The sequence below is a fragment of the Loxodonta africana genome, chromosome 15 (genome assembly GCF_030014295.1).
Source record: "Loxodonta africana isolate mLoxAfr1 chromosome 15, mLoxAfr1.hap2, whole genome shotgun sequence".
Classification (NCBI taxonomy): domain Eukaryota; kingdom Metazoa; phylum Chordata; class Mammalia; order Proboscidea; family Elephantidae; genus Loxodonta; species Loxodonta africana.
The window spans coordinates 4,341,330-4,366,287 of record NC_087356.1 but is presented as its reverse complement, the minus strand read 5'-3'; the positions used below and the strand labels follow the sequence as shown (position 1 = coordinate 4,366,287).

Sequence of the window (24,958 nt, the reverse complement as noted above, 5' to 3'; positions counted from 1 at the left end):
CTGTCTCTGGCTGTGGGATGTGAGTTGTGATGATTAGTGAATGAGAAGAAAACTGAAGATCTTGTCATATGTAATATTACATTTATTACCACTTTAGAATTCTTTCTTTTCCTGGTGGACCCAAGCCATAGCCCTTCCAGTTCCCAAGAGGCCCCAGATGCATGAGAGTAAAGTCCCAAAATAAAACTCTGATGATACTGAGAGCAAAACTAATCTTCTGTCTTTCCTTTTTACCCTAGAGCATAGACTCACCCTGGTATCACAATCTGAAAAACAGAGTACAAGAAAACAAAGTTACAGATCAATTTTATTGACTATGCAAAGGCATTTGACTGTGTGGACCATAACAAACTATGGATAACACTGCAAAGAATAGGAATTCCAGAACACTTAATTGTGCTCATGAGGAACCTGTACACAGACCAAGAGGCAGCTGTTCGGACAGAGTAAGGGAATGCTGTGTGGTTTAAAATCTGAAAAGGTGTGTGTCAGGGTTGCATCCTTTCACCATACCTATTCAATCTGTATGCTGAGCAAATAACCTGAGAAGCTGGACTATATCAAGAAGAATCCGTCTTCAAGATTGGAAGAAGACTCATTAACAACCTGAGATATGCAGATGACACAACCTTGCCTGCTGAAAGTAAAGAGGACTTGAAGCACTTACTGATAAAGATCAAAGCCTATAGCCTTCAGTATGGATTACACCTCAAAATAAAGAAAACAAAAATCCTCACAACTGGACCAATAAGCAATATCATGATAAATGCAGAAAAAATTGAAGTTCATGATATCATTTTATTTGGATCCACAATCAATGCCCATGGAAGCAGCAGCCAAGAAATCATACAACATATTGCATTCGGCAAATCTGCTGCGAAAGAATTCTTTTAAAGTGTTGAAAAGCGAAGATGTCCTTTTGAGGGCTAAGATGTGCCTGACCTAAGCCATGGTATTTTCAATTCCATCATATGCATGTGAAAAGTGGACAATGAATAAGGAAGACTGAAGAATTGATGCCTTTGAATTGTCGCATTGGTGAAGAATATTGAATATACCATGGACTGCCGGAAGGATGAACAAGTCTATCTTGGTAGAAATACAGCCAGAGTGCTCCTTGGAAGTGAGGATGGTGAGACTTCGTCTCACATGCTTTGGGCGTGTCATCAGGAGGGACCAGTCCCTGGAGAAGGAAGCGGGATAGGAGCGGATGTGCCTAGGAATGGAGCAGTATGGCGAACTGGGCAAGCCAACCCCGGAAGGAATTAAAATTTCTAGTATTTATTTCCTGCACTCCACTGGACCACACTGTCTCCCTTGGGTATGAACACTCCAGTTTGGAGACCACAGCTGTGAAGTCAGAAGTTCTGCCTTCGAAAGACAGCACCCTCCCTCCTCCTGCTGTTCTCAGGATGGACTGCTTCCAGAAGGATCACAGCAATGGATCTTCAAAGGATGTTCCCCTACAGACACAGCATCCGGAAGGCTGGGGAAAGTTTATGTGTGGACCTAGTGCTCACTGTGGACATCATCTTGTGGCCGCCATCTCACGGAAGAGCCATGCTGGGGTGCTCTCAGAAATGGCTGGGGAGATAATGGGTTCGGGCTGATGCAGGTATGACAGCAATGCAGTGAAGACTGGTTCAGTCAGCTGTTGGATTTTGGCTTTGTAACATAAGAGATTAAGGATTTATTTATTTTATAGCATGAAAATGATACCCACCCACACTCTGCTGTAAAATTTAAGGTGGGCGAAAGATGCCCTTCCAGGTCCCGTTTCAGGGTCTCTGCCCCGCACTTGTGCATTTGTTGTACCCAATCCTGGCTTCGTCCCAGGGCACTAACCACCTGTGTGCTCCCTCTAGGATGTTGTTCCCCGAGGGCCCTCAACTTCCTCCTTCCTTTCCCCTCCACACTGAAATAACCTGAGGAACTCAGGTAATTTATGACTCAGAGGGAACTCTCAACAGTTGCCCCTTCATGGGAGTGGGATGGGGGTGGGGGCTCCTGAACACTTAGGGCTTTAATTTAAATGACTGCATTTCTAATAGTAGCAGGTCAGAGCCTTGGCAGAGTGATGGGGGAGATCTTTTTGTCAAGGGCCTTGAGGACTTCCACCACACGTTCCACCTACAGAGAAGTCAGCTTAGTACAGCTGTACTAAATGAAGGCCCTGCATTTAGACAGTCTCAGCAAATTACGACTGTAAATACAGACCACTGCTTCATGAAAGCATCGCCCCTGCTAGGGGCAGCTAGACCCTCACCGGGGACGCCGATATCGCTGAAGCAAAGGTAACGAGAAAGCAGTAAATGAGATGTGGATATGAAGACAAGGTGTCGCGGGACAACTCTGACAAGGCCAAAAGTAATAGTCTGTGAAACCTGGGGACTGAGCAAGACAAAGACAGAACTTACTTAACTTCAGGGGCAAGCAAAGAGCGAGCATGACTGTAGACTACACAGAATTTAAATAAATACAATGAAAAACACTTAATTTAACATCCCACAGGAACCTTGAATTTAGGGTCCACTCTATTGGAAGGGTTGAATTCTCCTTGGGGAATCATCAGTCCTCTTGTCTGAATTTCTTGAGCTGACAAACACAACAAACTCTCTGGAGACTGGAACATTCAGACACACACTCATCAAGACAGCGGGATTCTGGTTGACAGGATTAATGCCGTCTGGCAAAAATTTCCCACCTGGACAGAGGAACAAAAGCTGAAAGGTATGTTGTGCTTCCATCTGCCCACCTGCAGGGCCCACTGACCACTCACACCCCTTTTTGCTGCTCTGCTGGGCCCAGTGAGCCATTTGTTTCAGAAGGAAAATGTCTCTTTTGTAGGAACCTTCCATTTTTCCCCTGGAGCCAGTGAGTCTGGGCCACCCTTGGTCCAGAGTCCACAGTATCAAGACAGGTGGTGAGGTGGATGGGCTATTGGTACATTGGGAGAAGGGGTGTGGTCTGTAGAGGACCGTCCTTCAGGGTGAGTTACAGCAGAAGTCAGCATAACTGCTTGTTTTTCTTATGTATTTATGTAGCCCCTTATTCATCTATCTGTCCATCAGACTAGTTAGAACAGGTGATGAGCAGCTCATCCAAAACCCTAGCTCCAGCGGAGCATCCAGCCCCCATTTTCTGTCCATCCCTACCTGCTCCAAGGTAGAAGCTTATCTGCTTTGAAGACTGTGGAGAGTGAGCTGAGATGGGCGAGGGGAAAAGGGTCTTACCAAATGAGACTACGTTTCTTCTCAGACAATGGGAAAAGGCCAGTCTCACGGATGGGACCTCAGGCCCCAGGCTGAGCTGGGCAGCAGAAAGCAGAGAAAGGCGTTTCTCCAAACTGAGGCTGAGTAATGATCAAAGTCTCACGAAAGCTTGGGTTGAACCCAGTTCTTTTCATTCAAAGGCCAGTGTTCTTTCTTCTCCCATGGTGGCTGTCTCAGTGAGCCCAGGGAGGCTCCCTGCTTGAAACCAGCCCCGGCCTAGGAACTGTATGGCTCCACCTGCCAGTTGGTCACGGGCATTCTGTGCCTGTCCTCGCCTTGCCTCCTCTCTCCTCTCCCCTGGGGTGTGCTGGGGGTGGGCCCCCAGGCTGCCACATCACACATTCCCAAGATGACCACCTCTAGATATCCCTAGGGAGGCCTGGACTCTCCATATGCCGCACACCAGCTGCCACTGTTTCTCCCAGCGGCCCAAGCAAAACCATGCAAAACTCGGTCCTGCAACACAGCCAAGCGTCCCCAGAATGTAAACACCCTGTGCCTTGAAGTGAAATGTATGTGGAAGACGGAGAGCAGGGCATCGCCAAGGATCAGAGGCCCCTTCATCTCACATCTTGATGAAATTGCCAAGGTAAATAAAGGATCCTGGTCCTTTCTGACCTCCAGTGTCCTCAGCTGTAAAATGGAGATCATTTATCCCTCTTTACAGATACTGAAAGATGCATTTTACAGGTGAAAAGCCTTCCGGGCATATGAATGGTTTTCACTAAACAGTAGCCATTACTAATCCTTCACAAGCATTAATTCACTAAATCATCTCGTCAAATCCTCAAAACAATCAGATGCTGTAGGAATTATCCTCATGTGAGGAATCTGAGAAAAGGTGAAGTCACTTGCTCAGGGGCCCACAGAGAGTAAGCAAGGAACCCTGGCTATACATGAAGTGTGTATACTTCGTGAAGTTCATAGTTTTTCAGCCATTCACTGCTTTCCCCAATCCCAGAACCAACCTCCTCACACACTGTGTCCTGTACCCAACCCTCAGTCTCTAAAGGTTTCCTCAAGCCGATTCCACCTCAGTACTGCCCCAAGGTTACTCAGGACTACCTGAGTATCGTTATCCCAGTTTAATGCAGAGTTACCTCAGCGTTAGCCAAGTTTCATCTGTGTTTACCGGCCCTCGTGGCACAGTGGTTAAGAGCTCAGCTGCTAACCAAAAGGTCGGCAGTTCAACTCCCAACAGCTGCTCCTTGGAAACCCTATAGGGCGGTTCTACTCTGCCCTCTAGTGTCACTATGATTCGTAATCAACTGGATGGCACTTAACAACAACGTGCTACCGAAATGTGAGGAGCATACTTTTGCACATTACCTCGGACTGAGGTATTTGCATTTTCATCAGAGCAGAAGCCTTAAAGAAATAACGGTAAGAGGGTTTCAGGCAACTCCAACATCCGTGGAGGTTCTGAGGGGAAGCGTGGGATGAACTTCCCTGATGCCCCTGTCACACGGGGCTGAGGTCTGCCTGCAGTGAAATCAGAAGACAGCTAATGATGACGGCACACAGCTGCTGGCCATTAACTACAGCAAGCATTTCAGACACTATCTCCTTAGCTGTTGTGGAGATCCTGTGAGTTCGGTGCTGTAATACCTTTATGGCAGAAGCAAGTTAAGTCTTAGAGGGATTAGTACCTTACACATAAGGGCAAACCCTCAAGTGCTCATATACCTGGGACTTAGACACAGCTTAGACTAGTTTCAAAGTCCCTGCTGTTCCTGGCTGTTCTCCTGGTGGATTGTTTCAGGTGTTAAATCCCAAACAGATCCTCAGCAGGCAAGAAGGCCCTTAGGCAGAGGCTGGTCATCACACAGGAGAGGGTGGACAGACTCGGCAGCTTCTCATTCAGGAATCTCAGTGAGATGACTGTGGTTTACACCTCGGAAACCTACAGAACGTCTTTATTTTTTAAGAGAAATGCCTTAAATATACCCCAAAGTCAGAGGTGGTCCTGCGGCATTGCCACCTGGATGGCCGCCTTGTCTTCTGTGCTTTACAGGAAGGGATGCCGTATATCATGCAGGTGTCGATGGTGCCAAGAGGCTCATGTGGACACCACTCCAATGGCGCAGTAGCTGGAGCTCTATAACGTGAAAGACAGATGATCTCCCGGTCAGAGGTGGAGAGAATGTAGAGCAAAATTCAAACTCACACACAAAAAACAGATTTACTGGACTGACGGAGACTGGAGAAACCCGGGAGTATGGCCCCTGGACACCCTTTTAACTCAGTACTGAAGTCACTCCTGAGGTTCACCCTTGAACCAAAGATAAAACCAGCCCACAAAACACAATAATACACGTAGCTCAAACATTTATACGAGACTAAATGGGCACATCAGCCCAGAGACAAGAGTGAGAAGGCAGGAGGGGACAGGAAAGCTGGATGAATGGAAATTGGGAACCCAAGGTCGAGAAGGGGAGAGTGTTGACACATCGTGGGGTTGGCAACCAATGTCACAGAACAATACGTGTATTAGTTTAACGAGAAACTAATTTGCTCTGTAAACCTTCACCTGAAGCATTAAAAAAAAAAAAAAAAAAAAAAAGAGGCAAGGGAAGGTCCAGATGGTCTCTGCAATTACACACACACAAAGGAAGAGGTATGATCAAAAAACGGTCATCTCGCCTCTCGTTCTGAAATACAGCAATGCTAAATGTAGTCAAATTGTAATTCTGTTCATTCAGAGTGAAGCTAGGAGATTCTATCCCAAGGTGAATGACTGAAATGCTTAGCTGTTGAGAATGCAGAAATAGAAAGAACAAAGCTTTTAAAATACCTTTTTCTGTAGAGCTTCCATCTCCTTCCACCAGTCAATTCTGAGGTGGGCATTACCTGCTTGACAGCTGAGGAGGGTAAGAGGCAGCAGCCAGTGGGAAGCCAGGCCAAGGTCACAGGACAAGTAGTCCTCACCCCAGCCTGAAGGGCCAAGGAGAGAGATGCTGGGAACAAGACAGGCACGACGCCCAGGCCTCTTCTTCCCCTACCCCTTCAAGAACCTCAGTTTTTGCAGAAACAAAAAATTAGTTTTCTGGCATTTATGGCTGATGGTCTTGTGCCACACTGGGGTCAGGCCAGTCCCTGTACCCACTCCTTGCCTGGGGCACTGTAATCCCTGGCTGAGCCTGAGTACACTCCTTCTCAACACCATTCCTCACCACAGCCCTGCAGTGCCAGGGCCCACCTCCGTCCATAACCCTCCAGGGACTCGGGTCCAGACACCCAGTAAGGGCTGGAGCTGACCCCCTCCTTTCTCTAAGCCCAACCTCTTGATATACCGAAACCTATCTCAAACGTGGCACTGACAGAAGACACCACTCTTGTTGGAAGGATCAAATGTATCTGAAGAATATCCTTGCTTACAAGCAAGAGACCGTTCTCTTTGGAGAATGCCGATGTCAAAATGAGTAACTCATCTCCACTTGAAACGATTTTTTTTCCTTTAAATTTTTACTCTTAGGAAGGGATGGAGAAGCCTCTTCTGGCTGAAGGGACACGTTCCAGAAGAAGGTGCCCAGGGCAGTGGTAAGGGCAGTCTGAGACCCCAGGCATCCTTGGCCCATGCTGGTGGCGGCTGGCTCTGCAACTCTACTTCAAGTTTAAGCTTTAACTCAGCAGTAAGCTGCTGCCAAAGGCATTGCCGTCCTGGATCTCGTGCAACCAACATCCTTTGTGGTGGACGGCACTGCTCGACCACTGAAGTCTCTACTCAGTCTGTGTAGCCTTTGGAAGATTCTCAGCTCGCTGGCCCTAAGGACATCTCCTGATTGTGCCTGTGGAACAGGGGACTCCTCAGGCTTCATTATCTCCTGGGACTCTTGGCCCTTAAAAGAACTCCGTATTCATCTACTACCTCTTTTTGCCTAAAATGTAAACTCAGCTCAGAAGCTGCTTTGTGGCGAGCTCCTTCCCTCCAGACTCTCCTTTTTGCACTGTGCCTCTGGGACATCGTGTTCCACGGCTGGAGTCTCTTGGGGTACAACTCCTGCTCACGTTCCTCAGTTCATTTCCTGCCATTGCTCAACTTGTAGTCAGCTCTGGGTGGCCTCTGTCCACTCCCAGTACAGCCCTACTGGGCCTGGTTTTATCCACTGTGGCTGAGAAGCTTGTCTTTTCTCTTTTTCAGTTGGAGAGGCTTCTTGACCAGTATCAAAGTGGAACATCGCAAGGCCCCAAGGCCTTTCTCCTCTAAAGATGGAGTGATAGGATGAGAACTAGCCTGGATGAGCACGGTAATTTTGTGATCAGGTTGTCTCTTCAACTTGCCTGAGGGTTTTCTCCAAGGTGCTTACTGAATTCAATTAAATTAAATGAGAAAACAATCTTTTTCAAATGCTAACATGATTGGTAGAGGGTCAGCGAAAAACAAGGGAAACCCTAAATGAGATGGACTGATGCAACAGTGGACTCAAACGATCCAACAATGGACTCAAATGGATACCAACGGTCATGAAGATGGCACAGGACTGGGCAACGTTTCCTTCTGTTATACATAAGGTCGCCATGGGTTAGAGCCTTCTCAAAGTCAACCAACACCACCACCAAGAATGACAACTGCTTCAGGTGGCAGTGGGCCTGAATCTAGATATTCAAATAATTGTCATTCTTACCCATTCTGGAGCAAAACTATTAAGGCAAAAGGGAGAGAATTAAACCAAATACTAGCGCTAAAACCCCTAAGTCTATAAGGAAGAACGATCCTGTGTTTAGTCTGTGAAAATCAATGGTATTTAAAATATACTTTAATGAAAACACTTCCTAGTCATCTTTAAATAAAAATGATTTACATTTTGTAAAATCTGGGACTGCTCTGGCATTAGGCCTTCCTTCCCTCCTGCTCCGCAAGCTTCAGGTTCCACCGCGTGACTAGCTCCCCAGTGCTCTTGAGGCACGTGTCCGACATGTCTTCCTCTGCTGGCAGTCCTTGCGGCAACTTCAGTGGCTGGATTCTGAACGTGAGGAAAAGCACTTAGAATGACGCTGTGTCACATATTTTTAAAAAGCAGCTGATACAACAAACAACAAACCTGATCAAATGTTTAACCACTTTTAGTTTTGCATTCACTGAAGGGATATTCTTGTGAACTTGAGGAGTATGTGCCTACGAACAAAAGAAATGGCGTTACGGTCAGTCTAGACAGCAGGGGGTCCCGCCTTACAGTAAAACGTTACGGGTCAGCCTAGAAAGCAGGTGGCCTGCGTTTCAGTAAAACGTTATGGGTCAGTCTAGAAAGCAGGTGGTCTTTGTTTCAGTAAAATGTTATGGGTCAGTCTAGAAAGCAGGTGGTCCCGCCTTACAGTAAAACGTTATGGGTCAGCCTAGAAAGCAGGTGGCCTGCGTTTCAGTAAAACGTTATGGGTCAGCCTAGAAAGCAGGTGGCCTGCGTTTCAGTAAAACGTTATGGGTCAGTCTAGAAAGCAGGTGGTCTTTGTTTCAGTAAAACGTTATGGGTCAGTCTAGAAAGCAGGTGGTCTTTGTTTCAGTAAAATGTTATGGGTCAGCCTAGAAAGCAGGTGGCCTGCGTTTCAGTAAAACGTTACGGGTCAGCCTAGAAAGCAGGTGGCCTGCGTTTCAGTAAAACGTTATGGGTCAGTCTAGAAAGCAGGTGGTCTTTGTTTCAGTAAAATGTTATGGGTCAGTCTAGAAAGCAGGTGGTCCCGCCTTACAGTAAAACGTTATGGGTCAGCCTAGAAAGCAGGTGGCCTGCGTTTCAGTAAAACGTTATGGGTCAGTCTAGAAAGCAGGTGGTCTTTGTTTCAGTAAAATGTTATGGGTCAGTCTAGAAAGCAGGTGGTCCCGCCTTACAGTAAAACGTTATGGGTCAGCCTAGAAAGCAGGTGGTCCGCGTTTCAGTAAAACGTTATGGGTCAGTCTAGAAAGCAGGTGGTCTTTGTTTCAGTAAAATGTTATGGGTCAGTCTAGAAAGCAGGTGGTCCTGTGTTTCAGTAAAATGTTATGGGTCAGTCTAGAAAGCAGGTGGTCCTGTGTTTCAGTAAAACGTTATGGGTCAGCCTAGAAAGTAGGTGGTCCTGTGTTTCAGTAAAATGTTATGGGTCAGTCTAGAAAGCAGGTGGTCTGCATTTCAGTAAAATGTTATGGGTCAGCCTAGAAAGCAGGTGGTCCACGTTTCAGTAAAACGTTATGGGTCAGTCTAGAAAGCAGGTGGTCCACGTTTCAGTAAAACGTTATGGGTCAGCCTAGAAAGCAGGTGGTCCACATTTCAGTAAAACGTTATGGGTCAGTCTAGAAAGCAGGTGGTCTTTGTTTCAGTAAAATGTTATGGGTCAGTCTAGAAAGCAGGTGGTCCTGTGTTTCAGTAAAATGTTATGGGTCAGTCTAGAAAGCAGGTGGTCCTGTGTTTCAGTAAAACGTTATGGGTCAGCCTAGAAAGTAGGTGGTCCTGTGTTTCAGTAAAATGTTATGGGTCAGTCTAGAAAGCAGGTGGTCCTGTGTTTCAGTAAAACGTTATGGGTCAATCTAGAAAGTAGGTGGTCCATGTTTCAGTAAAACGTTATGGGTCAGTCTAGAAAGCAGGTGGTCCCGTGTTTCAGTAAAATGTTATGGGTCAGCCTAGAAAGCAAGTGGCCTGCGTTTCAGTAAAACATTATGGGTCAGTCTAGAAAGCAGGTGGTCCACGTTTCAGTAAAACGTTATGGGTCAGCCTAGAAAGCAGGTGGTCCACGTTTCAGTAAAATGTTATGGGTCAGTCTAGAAAGCAGGTGGTCCACGTTTCAGTAAAATGTTATGGGTCAGTCTAGAAAGCAGGTGGTCCACGTTTCAGTAAAATGTTATGGGTCAGCCTAGAAAGCAGGTGGTCCACGTTTCAGTAAAATGTTATGGGTCAGTCTAGAAAGCAGGTGGCCCTGTGTTTCAGTAAAATGTTAAGCTGAAGGGTCATTCTGTCTAAATCAAACTTACAAATAAGCTACACTATGTAAGACATTTGAAGAAAAGATACTGTATATATGCCTTAAAGTTATAAAGTGTAAAATTCAAAGAAAATTTAAACAACACTAAAGGTGACTAAAATAGTTGCATACTTTTTCTAATCCAAGCATCTTTATTGTATCTTTTTCCCAATATGGACGTCTTTTTGTACTTTTTATCCTGGTAACAACATGCAGTTTGTGAGGGTTTTGTGGATCGCCGCCGTATTTTTCATGATCTGCAGGTGAAGGCTGAAACACCTAGAAAGGGAAGAATTATAAATGGTCATTTCCCAGCTTCCACACAGTCTCTGATTCTATGTGCCTCCATCGCCCCCCCCCCAACAAAGAAATATACCTAATAATCTCATCCCTAATCTTTATATATTCCTCAACCTCAACGTGAACATTTCTACATGTCTGATTACTCGGAGAGACAGAATCTAAGAATCTCATACTCTAATATCGCACAGGAACGGTTTTTTGTTGTTCTTTTGTTTACCCGTAGACCAAAGCAGAAGCAACCAGAGGACACTAAAGAGTTGAAAAGGCAGGAGAATTTATTAGCCACGCTGTGAGCCAAGCCCTGAGCTGCACCCCCTCCCTGCCTCCCAAAAGGCTAGGAGCTGACTGTCAAGTGGGGAAACAAACACATGAATCAAAAACCGTGAAAAGATGAATATGTAAGGAGTGTGTACGCAGTACTGTGAGATCACAGGGCAGGGTTGCAGGAGCTCTGCCTACGGGGGATCAGAAATAGTTCCCCAGAGCTGACATTCGAACTGAGTTTCTAAACATCAAAAGGTTCTAGAAGCTACCCCACAGAAAGACTTGCCCAGTCACATAAACATACTGGACAAGGACCTGCACAGCAGCACTGCGTGTAACTGGGAAATTTGAGGAAAACGTCTGTGCTCTTCAACAGGAGAATAACTAAATACTGATGTATGCGCTGTACCCCGCCGCTGCCATTAAAAAGAACGTGGTTTACTGTCTTTGCAGGGAACAACATTGAAGGATGGCCTAATACATTCTTGAGCAAAAAAAAAAAAAAAAAACCCAGAAATTTCCACATTACTGTGTGCGGTAGCATAATGTGTCTGCACCATCAGTACCAAATGCGTGGGTGTGTATGTGTGATATATATTATGAATCCTTATTTTAAAAACCATATTTTACACACACACACGTATAGCTGTTGGGTGTATATACACATAAATACTTATATGTCCATAAAAGTCTCAAAGGCATTAAATCAAGAGTCATACGTCTGGGGAATCAAACCGAGGAAGAATAGATTTAAATAAATAGATGGTACTTTCATCCAAAAGAATATTATTCAGTCATTAAAAATAATTTTGAAGACACCAATCTACTGACAGGTTCACATTATATTGCCAAGTGAAGGAAGCAGCTACAGGAATGCTACACACGAGATGATTCACAGTTTTAAAGACACACAACAGAAAAGGGTGAGGAAGCAGCTGTCTAAAGTGGGTGGGATTCACGGGCCAGGCCCTTTTTACTGGTCTGTATTTTTCTAGGGACTCTGAAGAGATTTAGGGTAAGAGGAATGGGTGGTAGGCAGGGGGTGGGGTAGGTGCACCAAAGAAAAGGAGAAAATATATGCAGACAGTGTGACAGCGTGCAGTATTTGGGAAAAGCAATCAGCTCACTGTGGCTAAAGTGAAAAAAAAAGGGGGGGGCATGAAAAGCAATGCGGGGGACAAGGTTAGACTATGCTCCACTGTGCTGAACCTTTAGGGTTTACCTACAGGGATACTGAGCTACTAAAGGTTTGAATAAGCATGACCCTATTTCCAAAAGAGACGCAGAAAAAAAATTCTTGTAAGAAAATAAAATGAGCCAGCCGGATGTGGAGGACTGGGACAAGGAAACCCTGTTAAGCAGCACGTATGACCACGGTTTAAAAGCCTGAGCTGCAGAAGGTGTAACAGAAAAGGGATGGATTTGATGACTGTGGGCAGTAAATACAAGGATTTGGTGGCGGGTGAAGGAAAGACGGGCTGAGATTGAGTCAGGGGTGTCTAGTTTAGGAAACTAGCTAAGAACGGCAGCACAAACTGACATAAACCACTGTAAGAAGAGCCGCTTTTTGTTTGGAGGGAAAGTGAGATAACGAATTTAATTTTGGATCTGTTTAATGTGAAATACCTATGAGTTACCCAAGTGGCAATGTCTAGAAACCAGGTTGGAATACAGGAATAAGTTCAGAAGATAGGCAGGGGTTAAAGGTACAAGTCTTGGGATCATTTTTTCTGAAGTTCCACATTTATTTACTCCAGTCGACAATCAAAATCGCTGCCTTGCTAAGTACTGACTACAGGCAGTCCCCGGGTTGTAGAAGTCTGATTTATGGAGAGCTCGTACTTAAGAATGGACTGCCGCTAGTTAAATACCACGGTTTGTGATAACAAACGCAGGCACTACTTTGCGGTTTGAAAGTGCTTCTTAAGTGTGTTATATGCGTAGAAAGGTAAAACATATACTACGTTCTAAGACAAAAATTTGACTAATTGTTGCTAAGTATGAACCATACGTACCTGTCACAACTTACCTACCAATTCGACTTAAAGACAGGCTTAGAAACGGATCTCATTCATAAGGTGAGGGCTGCCAGTACTGATATCGTTTTAAGTGAGTGCAAACATTTGTACCTACCCTTCTCTTCCAGAAGTTTACAGACTAAGGAAAGTATGTAAAAAAACATGTGAGACAATATAGTCGTGGAAAGGGCAGCTGTAGGAAAACCATGACTTGAAAAATAAAGAGGTCTCATTACAATTTTAAGAGTTTCTGTTCATTCTTTCTCCTAGTTCAGCAGGTAGTACCTGGGATCTTAAAAGCTTGCCACCAGCCATGCAAGATACAACAACTGGGCTCTATTCGTTTGGAGCAAGAGAGGAAGAAGGAGATCTAGAAGTTAGCAAGTGAAATGGTTTGTAAGTCTAACTGCCTCCATGAACTACTACCTCCCCTGCCACGAGACCAGAAGAAACGGATGGTGCCAAAGCATGACTGACTGTTTTCATCAGGGACTCAATAGGTGGATCTTGATCAAAAGGAGGAAAACTGAGGGATGGAACTTCAAATTCTTATTGGAAACCAGACTTCCTGGACACATTGAGACTGGAGGGACCCTTGAATGTATCGCCTGGAAACCACTTTTGAACCTTGAGCCAAAACTATCCCACGAAATCATCTTTAAACTAAATAACAATTTAGTGCAGTAAGTGATGTCTGCCTTGAGCGTTGTGCCCTATTGCTGCACTACCTATATGAGATTGAAATGATAACAGTTACTCTAAAGTACAGAGGGCAGAGAGTATAAGTCAACAGTGATGAAACTACAGGGGTGGAGAGAGTGAGAATGGTGATACAATGTGAAGTACGTAACCATTGTAAGTGAACCGGACATGTAAAAATTGCTAAAGGTGTATGTTTTGTTTATTTTCATTAAAAAAAAAATAAAAATAAACAGGTCTCTGATAAAAGAGCATCAACCACACTAAAGGTTTTAAAGCAGTCAGTGGTGATACTATTTTATCTTCAAAAAAGTCAATGGAGGGCTTAATTGGTGCTTCGCCTCAGAGAACAATAGGTACGCGTAAACCTAGTAGAGAAAAACTCAAGGACCCCAGATAGAGATGGTTGCCACAGACAGTGAAAACAAAGTGACGCACGGTGAGAACCTGAGGAGAAGCACAACTCAGTGTTTTCTCAAGACAAAGGAGAGAATCCAGAAGCAGGAACAAATAGAATCTGGGATGGTAAGAACCCACTACCTGGGAAGGCCAGTGGCACAGCTAACAGAACACCACCACTTCGTAATTCCTACTACGTCTCCAACTCTGCACCAGTGCATATATCCAAAAGCAATTCCACAGAAAAGCATTCAATATTATAAAGATGGGCACCCTTTAAAACACAGTATGTTTTAACAACAGCAATTTTTTAAAAAAACTTGTTCTTACTTTATCTGGAATTCTTGACCTGGTAAATTTGTGACGAATCCAATTTGTACAAATGAGAGACTCCACGCCTTTTGTCACAGTCTAAAATACGACACAAAACATTCGTTTTTCAGAACCTCATTTAGTGCAGACATCTATACCCACCAATCTCTAAGTGACAAAAATCTGTTCTGACCTCACCTATAATTTTTAAAGGTTTATCTCAGTCCTCTAGCAGGATGGATGTACCCAATCCAACCAAGAAGACATTACAAAGCTGAATACAGACTTCTAGACCAGAGGTTGGCAAACTTTTCCTGTAAAGGGCCAGAGAGTAAATATTTCCAGCACTGGGGGCTATGCAGTAGACGTTACCTAGACTCAACTCTGCCATTGCAGGGCAGAAGCAGCCATAGACAATACATAAGCAAAGGGGTGGCTGCATTCTGATAAATTTTAATTACAAAAACAAATTTGGATGTGGGCCAAATTTGGACTGTAGGCCATAGTTTACCAAGCCCTGCTCTAGAAAATGTACAATTCACCCTCAACAATACAAAGTAAAAAGAAGCCAAATGCATTTCTAATTTTCTTTTTAGGCCTAACGAGGTCATCACTGCTACTTCTCATCTCTTATTCCCTCCCTACATTCCTCCAGTCTTGTTTCTCTCAGGCTGTTGAAGAAAAAAGATTTGTTGCCAAAGACTTCACAGCAGGAAGCTCCTATCGTGGGTAATCACGGGGCTGCAGTGCAGGGCACAGATTGATAATACCAACAGTCATTCCCTTCTAGCCTTCCCCGTGCCGCAGAGATGGTGGCGACAACCAGTGTTCCCAGAGAACAGGCAGGAGGGAACACGAGCTGTTAAAGAAAAACACAGGCTTTGACACCAGAAACCTTGGGCTTCTAATCCTGGTTCCGTCGCCTATCAGCTGTGAGACATCAGATTCCTCAGCTATAAATGGAAAATAATTCTGCCCCCACAAGATTAATCTGAGGTGAGATAATATATGTAAACCACCTGGCACTAACTTCTACAGCCACTACCAACCCACTGCCGTCGAGTCAATTCCAACTCACAGTGACCCCACAGGGATTCCAAGACTGTAAATCTTTAGGGAAGCAGGCTGTCACATCTTTCTCCTGCGGAACAGATGGTGGTTTTGAACCGCTGACCTTTAGGTTAGCAGTCAATCACTTTAACCACTGCGCAACCAGAGCTCCTTCTATAGCCACTAGCAAAGCTATATCTAGACTCTCGCCCTTATCAATAGATAAGGCTGCACTGCTGTGCTTTCTAAAAAAAAAAGATGGGAAAGAATTATATGAAAATATTAACACTAGTGTTCTCTGGGTGATTGTTTCTCTTCTTTCTGCTTTTATTTTCTATGATTAAAAATATACCCCTCTCATAACAGAAGGAAAAAGCGAAACCTTTACCAAGATTAAGACAGACTATGGGGAATCAGCATAGTCAAGTTAGTGGCATGCTCTCCAGGAAAAGATCTTTTACGATCCCAACTCTTTTGGGATAAAATAGCAGATAAACCATAAATAAACCAAAGTAGCTCTCCCCCAACACACACACACACAAAATTTAATATATAAAAGAAGAAATCTGTCAAGAACTTAACTTGCCTGTATGTTTAGTTATTAGGAAAAAGAGAGAAAAGGCTCATTGACAATATAAAAGGAAACAAACATAATTCTTGAAAAGGAACACTTACCTGTAGGCTGCCTGGGGGCCCCAGAACTACTGAGCGCAAAATCCCGGCCATTGAGTTTGGTGATTCCTCTCTTCAGAGACTGTGAGAAGGAGGAAATAAACCCACAGGTCAAATATGTCCTGGAAATGGGCAGATCCTCCTCTCCTACTGTATTAAACTTAGCAACAAATCGACTGTAAACCTGATTGAACTTTAACAGTAAAATCTTGGTTATTTTAATATAATAAGGGTAAGAAATAAGCGTTTTCTTTAGAATTTGGCAAAACCACAGGTAGTAATTATAATAAATACAACCCAAATTTCACCAAGTGAATTAGAACCTAGACTGATTTCACAAAAATGGGAAATGTTTACTAAAAGATTATTATCTAAAAATTCTTCCCCAAAAACGGTGATGGATAAAGAAGGCATTATCGTAAAGTCCTATCACAGAATCACAGAAAATAAAAGAGCTGGAAGGGCCCGAGGAAATCCCAATGCCTCTTTCTTTCTGTCTGAGGAAAATTGAGCCCAGGGAGTTTTCATCACTTACTAAGTGCATTCAGCTATCAAGAACATGTATGGTCTTGAACCCAGTTCTCCTAAATCTTAGTCCAGGGTATTTTTACTAAATCATTTAACAGCCTTCTGTTAAAAAGAAAAAAGTACAACGCTCTTTTTTGCTTCTTGGTGTTTTTTTAGTTATTCTTAACAAACATGCATTGCTTCTATGCAGGCAGTCTCCAGAGGTATTTGCTCCTAAGTCTGACTTTAAGTCAAATTAGTACGTAAGTTGTAATAGGTACATACAGCTCGTATATAGCGTCAGTCATCAAATGTTTGTCTTAGTATATATTTTACCTTTCTATGCAGGGTTTTTGGGTGTGCATATAAAACACTTAAGAAGTACTTACAAACCATACAATGTTTTTATGAATGTCACAAAGCAGTACGGACGTTATTACAAACCATTGTATTTAACTCATTATGGCAGTCCGTTCTTCAGTACAAGTTGTTGTGAGTCAGATATTCGTAACCCCAGGGACTGCCTGTAATTTAAGAAGTTTTTTTTCCTTTTTTTTTTAAATTGTACTTTAGATGAAGGCTTACAGAACAAATCCGGTTTCTCATTACAGTTAGTACACGTATTGTTTTATGACATTAGTTAACGACCCCACGACATGTTAACAACACTCTCCCTTGTTGACCCTGGGTTCCCTATTACCAGCTGTCCTGTCCCCTCCTGCCTTCTAATCCTTGCCCCTGGGCTGGTGTGCCCCTTTAGTCTCGTTTTGTTTTATGGGCCTGTCTAATCTTTGGCTGAAGGGTGAACCTTGGGAGTGATTTCATTACTGAGCTAAAAGAGTGTCTGGGGACCATATTCTTGGGGTTTCTTCAGTCTGTGTCAGGCCAGTAAGTCTGGTCTTTTTGTGAGTTAAAATTTTGTTCTACATTTTTCTCCAGCTCCGTCTGGAACACTATTGTGATCTCTGTCAGAGCAGTCAGTGGTGGTAGACGGGCACCATCTAGCTGTATTGGACTCAGTTTGGTGGAGGCCGTGGTAGTTGTAGTCCATTAGTCCCTTGGACTAATCTTTCCCTTGTGTCTCTAGTTTTCTTCGTTCTCCCTTGCAAAACAGTTATGTTTATTTGGAGTCCTGGTGGTGTAGTGGTTAAGAGCACAGCTGCTAGCCAAACGTTGGCAGTTCAAATCTACCAACAGAGCCTTAGGAACCCTATGGGGCAGTTCTACTCTGTCCTGTCCAGCCACCATGAGTCAGAATCAACTTGATGGCAATGGGTTTGGTTTTTTTTTTTTTTTAAAGAGAGGTATGCTGAGAGCAGAAAGGTTAGGTTCGTGAACTACATGTGTATCTTGGGTAAGTTACTTAATTTGTTTTTCAATTTTTCCTTCTACAAAAGACAATAAGACTTATCTTGCAAACGAATTATTCCATAAGACAAATAAAACAGTACCTGGTACGCAGAAACCCTCAATAAATGGTCGCTTAAATTATTATAAAATTATTAAAACATTACAAAGGTACAATAAGAATGGCAGTCCCTGGGTGGTGCAAATGGTTTAGCACTCGACTACTAGCTGAAAGGTTGGTGGTTCAAACTCACCCAGAGATGCCTTGGAAGACAGGCCTGGCGATCTGCTTCCCAAAGGTCACAGCCTGGAAAACCCTATGGAGCAGTTCTACTCTGCACACATGGGGCTGCCATGAGTCGATTCGACTTGACGGCAAACAACAACAACGACATGATAAGAATATTGTTATTACATGGTGACTCAGACCTACCCAGCGGCACCACAGAAGAAAACGCTTGGCAATCCTCTTCCGTAAAAATTACTGCCAAGAACACCTCATGGGGCAGTTTTACTCTGTAACGTACGGGGTTGCCGTGAGTCAGGATCAACTCAACAGCACAAGACAACGATAACGTTATAAGAATCCTCCAACACTTACCAAAACAGGGAAGTGCTATATTTCAGTGTCTGTCAGATCCTATCTCTCTTAAGCTCTGTAAGTCTTTCTTGTGATGTAGATAAAGCAATAGAGTTGGGAACAAATGCTGGACCTCAGAAAATTTTCTTAGCAACTGAATTAATCTCTCAAAATTAATTTCGGGTCAGACAGTTCCAAAAGCATTAGCTACTAAATGCTTAGTGCCCTGAAAGCAAAATTTTGTTCTGCTCACGTTGTCTGAAGAACGGCAGACACCGTGTCTGTTGAATGAATGTATCAATCAGTTAATGGGGCAAATCTATGGTCCACCCAAATCAGAGTTTAGAAGTACAGCACAAGTTCATAACTGTCATCTAACTCCAGACCTCAAACATTACAGTACAGAAGAAACAATTCCTAGTTCAGATCTTCTACTGTGTCCCTGGCTGACTGTTTCTGTACCTTGTATTAAGGCGTCCCTGAAGAGATGCTTCTTCCCTCCTCTGCCCCCCAATCAGACAGGTAACGCTACATCACTTCCTACCACGTCACCTTCTCCCAGGTGAAGCATCATGTACCAACCCAACTCATTTAGTTCTGCACTTGGTCAAATCTTTCTCTTGGTACCTGGATTTCAACAAAAGCCTCCTAACTGGTCTCCCTGCTTCCATTCCAACTCCCCTATGGTCTTTTCTCTGTAACAGCAGTCATCCCATTAAATCTCGAAGCAGATCATGTCACCCCCCTACTCAAAACCTTCCAATGACCCAGGGCTCTCACTGTCGGTGTGGGAAGTTACACACAGCCCAGAGAGGAAGGCTAGAACCATCCACGTGCACCAGATTAGAGTCAAAATTCGTGTTTAGCTTAATACAGGTACTGAAGGATAGATACAGAAATGATTACAGACGTGTGTATCCACAGGATAGTATATGTGGGTTAGCCCTGTCAGCTAGAGGGCCTAGAACAACGGCACCCCAGGAGCAATGCGCACACCCAGTGCTCAGACCTTGGTTTCTCAAAAAAACAAAAACAGCATCAATTGGTCTCAACCCACCTGGATCAAGGGAGAATGAAGAACACCAAGGACACAAGGCAATTACGAGCCTAAGAGACAGAAAGAACCACATGAACCAGAGACTACATCATCCTGAGACCAGAAGAACTAGATGGTGCCCGGCTATAACCGATGACTGCCCTGACAGGGAACACAACAGAGAACCCCTGAGGGAGCAGGAGAGCAGTGGGATGCAGACCCCAAATTCTCATAGGACCAGACTGAATGGTCTGACTGAGCCGAGAAGGACCCCGGTGGTCATGGCCCCCAGACTTTCTGTTGCCCCAGGACAGGAACCATTCCCGAAGCCAATTCTTCAGACATAGATCGGACTGTTCAATGGGTTGGAGAGGGATGCTGGTGAGGAGTGAGCTTCTTGGATCAGGTGGACACTTGAGACTATGCTGGCATCTCCTGCCTGGAGGGAGATGAAAGGGTGGAGGGGATAAAGAAGCTGGCGAAATGGACATGAAAAGAAAGAGTGGAGGGAGAGAGTGGGCTGTTTCATTGGGGGAGAGTAATTGGGAGTGTGTAGCAACATGTATAGGGGTTTTTGTGTGAGAGACTGACTTGATTTGTAAACTTTCACTTAAAGCACAATAAAAATTATTGAACAAAACTAAAGCCAAATCCATTGCCATCGAGTTGATTCTGACTCACAGCAACCCTGTAGGATAAAGCAGAACTGCCCCATAGGGTCCCCAAGGAGTGGCTGGTGGATTCAAACTGCTGACCTTTTGGTTAGCAGCTAAGCTCTCAACCACTGTACCACCAGGCCTCCTGGTTTCTAATACCATTGTCTAATGAAAGAAACCAGGATTCCTTGGAGAAATGGCTGGTTATAGGGCTAGGCAGAGAATAAATATGGTGAGCCTGGAACATTTTTTTTTCTTTTTTTTTATTAACTATTATTGAGCTTCAAGTGAACGTTTACAAATCAAGTCAGTCTGTCACATATAAGTTTATATACACCTTACTCCTTACTCCCACTTGCTCTCCCCCTAATGAGTCAGCCCTTCCAGTCTCTCCTTTCGTGACAATTTTGCCAGCTTCCAACTCTCTCTATCCTCCCATCCCCCCTCCAGACAGGAGATGCCAACACAGTCTCAAGTGTCCACCTGATATAATTAGCTCACTCTTCTTCAGCATCTCTCTTCTACCCACTGTCCAGTCCCTTTCATGTCTGATGAGTTGTCTTCGGGAATAGTTCCTGTCCCGGGCCAACAGAAGGTTTGGGGACCATGCCCGCCGGGATTTCTCTAGTCACAGTCAGACCATTAAGTATGGTCTTTTTATGAGAATTTGGGGTCTGCATCCCACTCATCTCCTGCTCCTTCAGCGGTTGTCTATTGTGCTCCCTGTCAGGGCAGTCATCGATTGTGGCTGGGCACCAACTAGTTCTTCTGGTCTCAGGATGATGTAGCTCTCTGGTTCACGTGCCCCTTTCTGTCTCTTGGGCTCTTAGTTGTCGTGTGACCTTGGTGTTCTTCATTCTCCTTCGCTCCAGGTGGGTTGAGACCAATTGATGCATCTTAGATGGCCGCTTGTTAGCATTTAAGACCCCAGACGCCACATTTCAAAGCGGGATGCAGAATGTTTTCATAACAGAATTATTTTGCCAATTGACTTAGGAGTCCCCTTAGAGCATGGTTCCCAAACCCCCGTCCTTGCTCCGAGGACCTCTGAAGCATTCATTTCATCCTGGAAACTTCTTTGCTTTTGGTCCAGTCCAATTGGGCTGACCTTCCATGTATTGAGTGTTGTCCTTCCCTTCACCCAAAGCAGTTCTTATCTACTAACTAATCAGTAAAAAACCCTCTCCCTCCCTCCCTCCCTCCACCCCTTGTAACCACAAAAGTATGTGTTCTTCTCAGTTTATACTATTTCTCAAGACCTTATAATAGTGGTCTTATACAATATTTGTCCTTTTGCCTATGACTGATTTCGCTCAGCATAATGTCTTCCAGGTTCCTCCATGTTATGAAATGTTTCACAGATTCGTCACTGTTCTTTATCGATGCGTAGTATTCCGTTGTGTGAATATACCACAATTTATTTACCCATTCGTCTGTTGATGGACACCTTGGTTGCTTCCAGGTTTTTGCTATTGTAAACAGTGCTGCAAAAAACATGGGTGTGCATATATCTGTTTGTGTGAAGGCTCTTGTTTCTCTAGGGTATATTCCGAGGAGTGGGATTTCTGGGTTGTATGGTAGTTCTATTTCTAACTGTTTAAGATAACGCCAGATAGATTTCCAAAGTGGTTGTACCATTTTACATTCCCACCAGCAGTGGAGCCTGGAACATTTTGTAGTGCCAGAAAGAAACTCCTCAAAAAATAAAATGATGGGGGCAGGTCAAAGGGACACAGGAGCCAAATGAAAGAGCTCCCGAAGGCCAAAGTTGGAACAACATAAGCAACAAAATAAATTAACAAAGTATTGGACTATAATGCAAACCATAAAATAAATATCCATGAGTCCATACTGTTACAAATAAGTGAGTAAATAAATTAATGGGGGAGAGAGACCAATTCCCACATTAAGGAGTTCCAAATAGATACAAGTAGGTACCACTACGAGGAGATCTACACAAGCAGATACTCCTCCCTAAAAGAGGTGGAGTATAACCTTCACCCCCTTAGTCTGGGCAATACTTAATGACTTGCTTCCAAAGAGCACAGTACGGAAAAAGGAAAAAATAACATTACAGTAGAGAACTTGACAACACTATACTTGGCTGGGTGATCAACGTTAACATCAATAGTTGTAAGTTAAATTGAAGCGTGTACCCTTGATATGATGAGAACGGCACTTCATCTTTGTGGTCTTCCTCCCCAAAGCCCATAATCCTACTATAACCATGAGGAAAACATCAAACATACCCCAATTAAGGGACATTCTATAAAATATGTGACCTCCTCAAAACAGTCAAGGTCATCAAAACAAGGAGAGCCTGAAAAACTACCATAGCCAAAATCAGCCTAAGGAAACATGACTACTAAATATAATGCACTATCCTGAATGCAATCCTGGGACAGCAAAAGGGCATCAGGTGAAAACTAGAGAAATCTCAATCAGGCATGGACTTTAGTTAATAATAACGTATCAATGTTGCTTCATTCGTTGTAACAAATGTACCACACTAACGAAGGTGTTCGCAAAAGGGGACACTGGGTGTGAGGTACTTAGGAGCTCTGTACTACCCTCACAAATTTTGTACATCCACTGTTATTCTAAAAGAGCCCTGGTGGCACAACGGTTAAGTAATTGGCTGCTAACCACCCACAGGCTCTGAGGGAGAAGAGACCTGGTGATCTGCTTCCATAAAGATTACAGCCAAGAAAACCCTGTGAGGTAGTTCTACTGTGTCACACTGGGTTGCTATGAGAAGGAAATCAACTTGATGGCACATAACAAGAACTCTGAAATAAAAAATTTATGTGTCAAAAAACTGAAAACTTCCAATACCTTTCCATTTTAATCACAGTGAAAATCAAAGTCCGTCAGCCCCCAACACCTGTCGAACCTCATCTGCAATCACTGTCTTGCTCAATCACTGCTCTAGACACACTAGCCCCACACACCTTCCCAGGTAGGCATGCTCCCTTTGATTGGCTCTTTCCTCTGGGATGCACCCTCTTCAGATATTCACATGGCTAATTCCTTCACTTCCTTCTTTTTTTTTTTGCTCAAATCTCTTCTCAGTGAGGTCCACTCTGGTTACATTAACGTTTTGAAGCACACCACTACAAATGTCACCACTCCCAGTCCCTCTTATTATACATGATTTTCTTGCCACAGCATTTATCACCTTTTAACACGATCTAGTAAACCCTCGTGGTGTAGTGGTTAAGTGCTACAGCTGCTAACCAGAGGGTCAGCAGTTCAAATCCGCCAGGCGCTCCTTGGAAACTCTATGGGGCAGTTCTATTCTGTCCTATAGGGTCCCTATAAGTCGGAATTGACTCGACGTCGCTGGGTTTGGTTTTTGGTAACATGATCTAGGAAATCCTGGTGGTGTAGTGGTTAAGTGCCACAGCTGCTAACCAAAAGGTCGGCAGTTCAAATCCACCAGGCGCTCCTTGGAAACTCTATAGAGCAGTTCTGCCCTGTCCTATAAGGTCACTATGAGTCGGAACAGACTCAATGGCAGTGGGTTTGGTTGGCTTTGGTAACATGATGTAATTTAATTGCTTGTTAAGTTTGTTGTTTACTGTTTGTGTTCAGTCTGTTACATGTTAATTCCACAAGGACAGGATTTACAAACTTTGCTTTGTCTTTATTCTGTTCTGTTTATTCACAGATGTATCCCAAGCATCTACTGAACACCAGCACTTGCCATACAGTAGCCATGTGATACATTTTTGCTGAACGAAGTTTGATTTACAGACTTCAGAAGGTGTGAGAGCCAAAATGTTTCAATAAAGTAAAAAATTATTCTTATTAGGCACCTACTCTTGAAACTTGAAGCAATTATACTGTCTCTCTTCTACTGCATATTAATTTTTCTCTTGCACAGTTACAAAAATTAACAGAGAAGTACCAGGCATCCTATGAAAAGTACGATCTCATTTCCATAAAAAAAAAGTCTGTGAATGTGTGTGTATACATAAACTCCAGAAGGCTATTAGAAAAATGTCAACATACCCCCGGGGGTATGCCCCCTCGCTTCCTCCCCTGTAACGTCTGAAGTTTTTACAGTGGTCATGCATGTAATGGTTCTTTAAAAGAGCTATTTCCTTTTCAAAGGGATACGTATTAAATTACGAAAGGGGATAAAGATAAAATTACTACTGAAAATGCAAAAGGTATCATTTCCCTTTACCTGAGGTCTCTGACGGCAAGCAACGTGACCCTCCTCCAAGCCCCAGCGCCCAACAAGGCAGCCCCACAGCCGCCTCTTGGCACGGACACGCACAGCGAGCCTCGGGCGGGTGGCGACCTAAAGGTGCAGCAACATCACGGCTCTTAGCAAAAGGACAAACATCTTAACTGCCCACTCCGCACGAGTTCACCTTCCAAATGGAGCCATTTAAAAATAAGACAAACGCGTGTCTTCATTAAAAAAAAAAAAAAGATACAGTTAGCCCACACCTCCTGAACGGGAAGCAGGCGTTAGGAGCACGGCAGACGCACAGGAGCGCTGGAACAAGCCTGAACCCCTTCCCTTCCCCAGAGGCCGGGGCGAGCCTCGCCGCGGACGCTGCCAACGGCTTCTCGGGAGCCAAGGGGACGCGGTCGGGACGCGAACTCAGGATGGAATAGGGAAGAACCAACCGGCGCCTGCACAGGCCTCGGGGTAAGTGCTCGGCGAAAGACGCACACCTTCCGGCCTCTCGGCTCCCACTCACCGGGGCCCCGGGCTGAAGAAGCGGAGACGCCGGACCTTCAGCGGCTCCTACCGCAGCCTGGGCGCCTCCACGGAGCGGAAGTGGACACAGGAAGCACGGCCAAGCGCGTCGCTCAAACCCGGCCGGAGCAACGCTCGCCACCGCGGAGAGAGGACCTTTGGTTCCGGCCGGGTTCCTCCCATTGAAGAAAACGCACAGTGA

The 24,958-nt window shown here is 44.3% G+C and overlaps 1 protein-coding gene across 10 annotated transcripts; it reads right to left on the bottom strand.

Annotated features, from left to right (window-relative positions):
• Positions 1 to 1,671: 1,671 nt before the first annotated feature.
• MRPL30 (mitochondrial ribosomal protein L30) lies at positions 1,672 to 24,931 on the bottom strand. 10 transcript variants are annotated; one of them, XR_002786652.2, is made up of 8 exons: positions 24,758 to 24,920; positions 15,917 to 15,995; positions 14,210 to 14,290; positions 10,329 to 10,475; positions 8,315 to 8,388; positions 8,075 to 8,236; positions 6,067 to 6,133; positions 5,160 to 5,370 (listed from the first exon to the last, which is right to left on the bottom strand). XR_002786652.2 is itself a non-coding variant. In XM_064268453.1 (7 exons), the coding sequence occupies exons 3-7, from the start codon at positions 15,965 to 15,967 to the stop codon at positions 8,104 to 8,106; spliced, it is 486 nt and encodes a 161-aa protein (XP_064124523.1). In that variant the 5' UTR covers positions 15,968 to 15,995; positions 24,232 to 24,348; positions 24,758 to 24,920; the 3' UTR covers positions 5,160 to 8,103. The 10 variants fall into 10 exon arrangements, 8 of the variants coding, with proteins under 8 accessions (XP_064124523.1, XP_064124522.1, XP_003413763.1 ...); XR_010317890.1 differs by adding an exon at positions 1,672 to 2,704 and having other exon boundaries at positions 5,220 to 8,236; positions 24,758 to 24,919; XM_064268453.1 differs by adding an exon at positions 24,232 to 24,348 and having other exon boundaries at positions 5,160 to 8,236.
• Between the last annotated feature and the right edge of the window lie 27 nt (positions 24,932 to 24,958).

What these genes read in the sequence shown, in the direction of transcription:
- MRPL30 (XM_064268454.1), bottom strand. Translation starts at nt 15,967, where the DNA reads ATGGCCGGGATTTTGCGCTCAGTAGTTCTGGGGCCCCCAGGCAGCCTA. An exon ending in GGCCCCCAGGCAGCCTACAG is followed by an intron (nt 14,291 to 15,916) that starts GTAAGTGTTCCT and finishes GTCGTATTTTAG; the next exon opens with ACTGTGACAAAAGGCGTGGA. An exon ending in GTGGTTAAACATTTGATCAG is followed by an intron (nt 8,237 to 8,314) that starts GTTTGTTGTTTG and finishes CCTCACGTTCAG; the next exon opens with AATCCAGCCACTGAAGTTGC.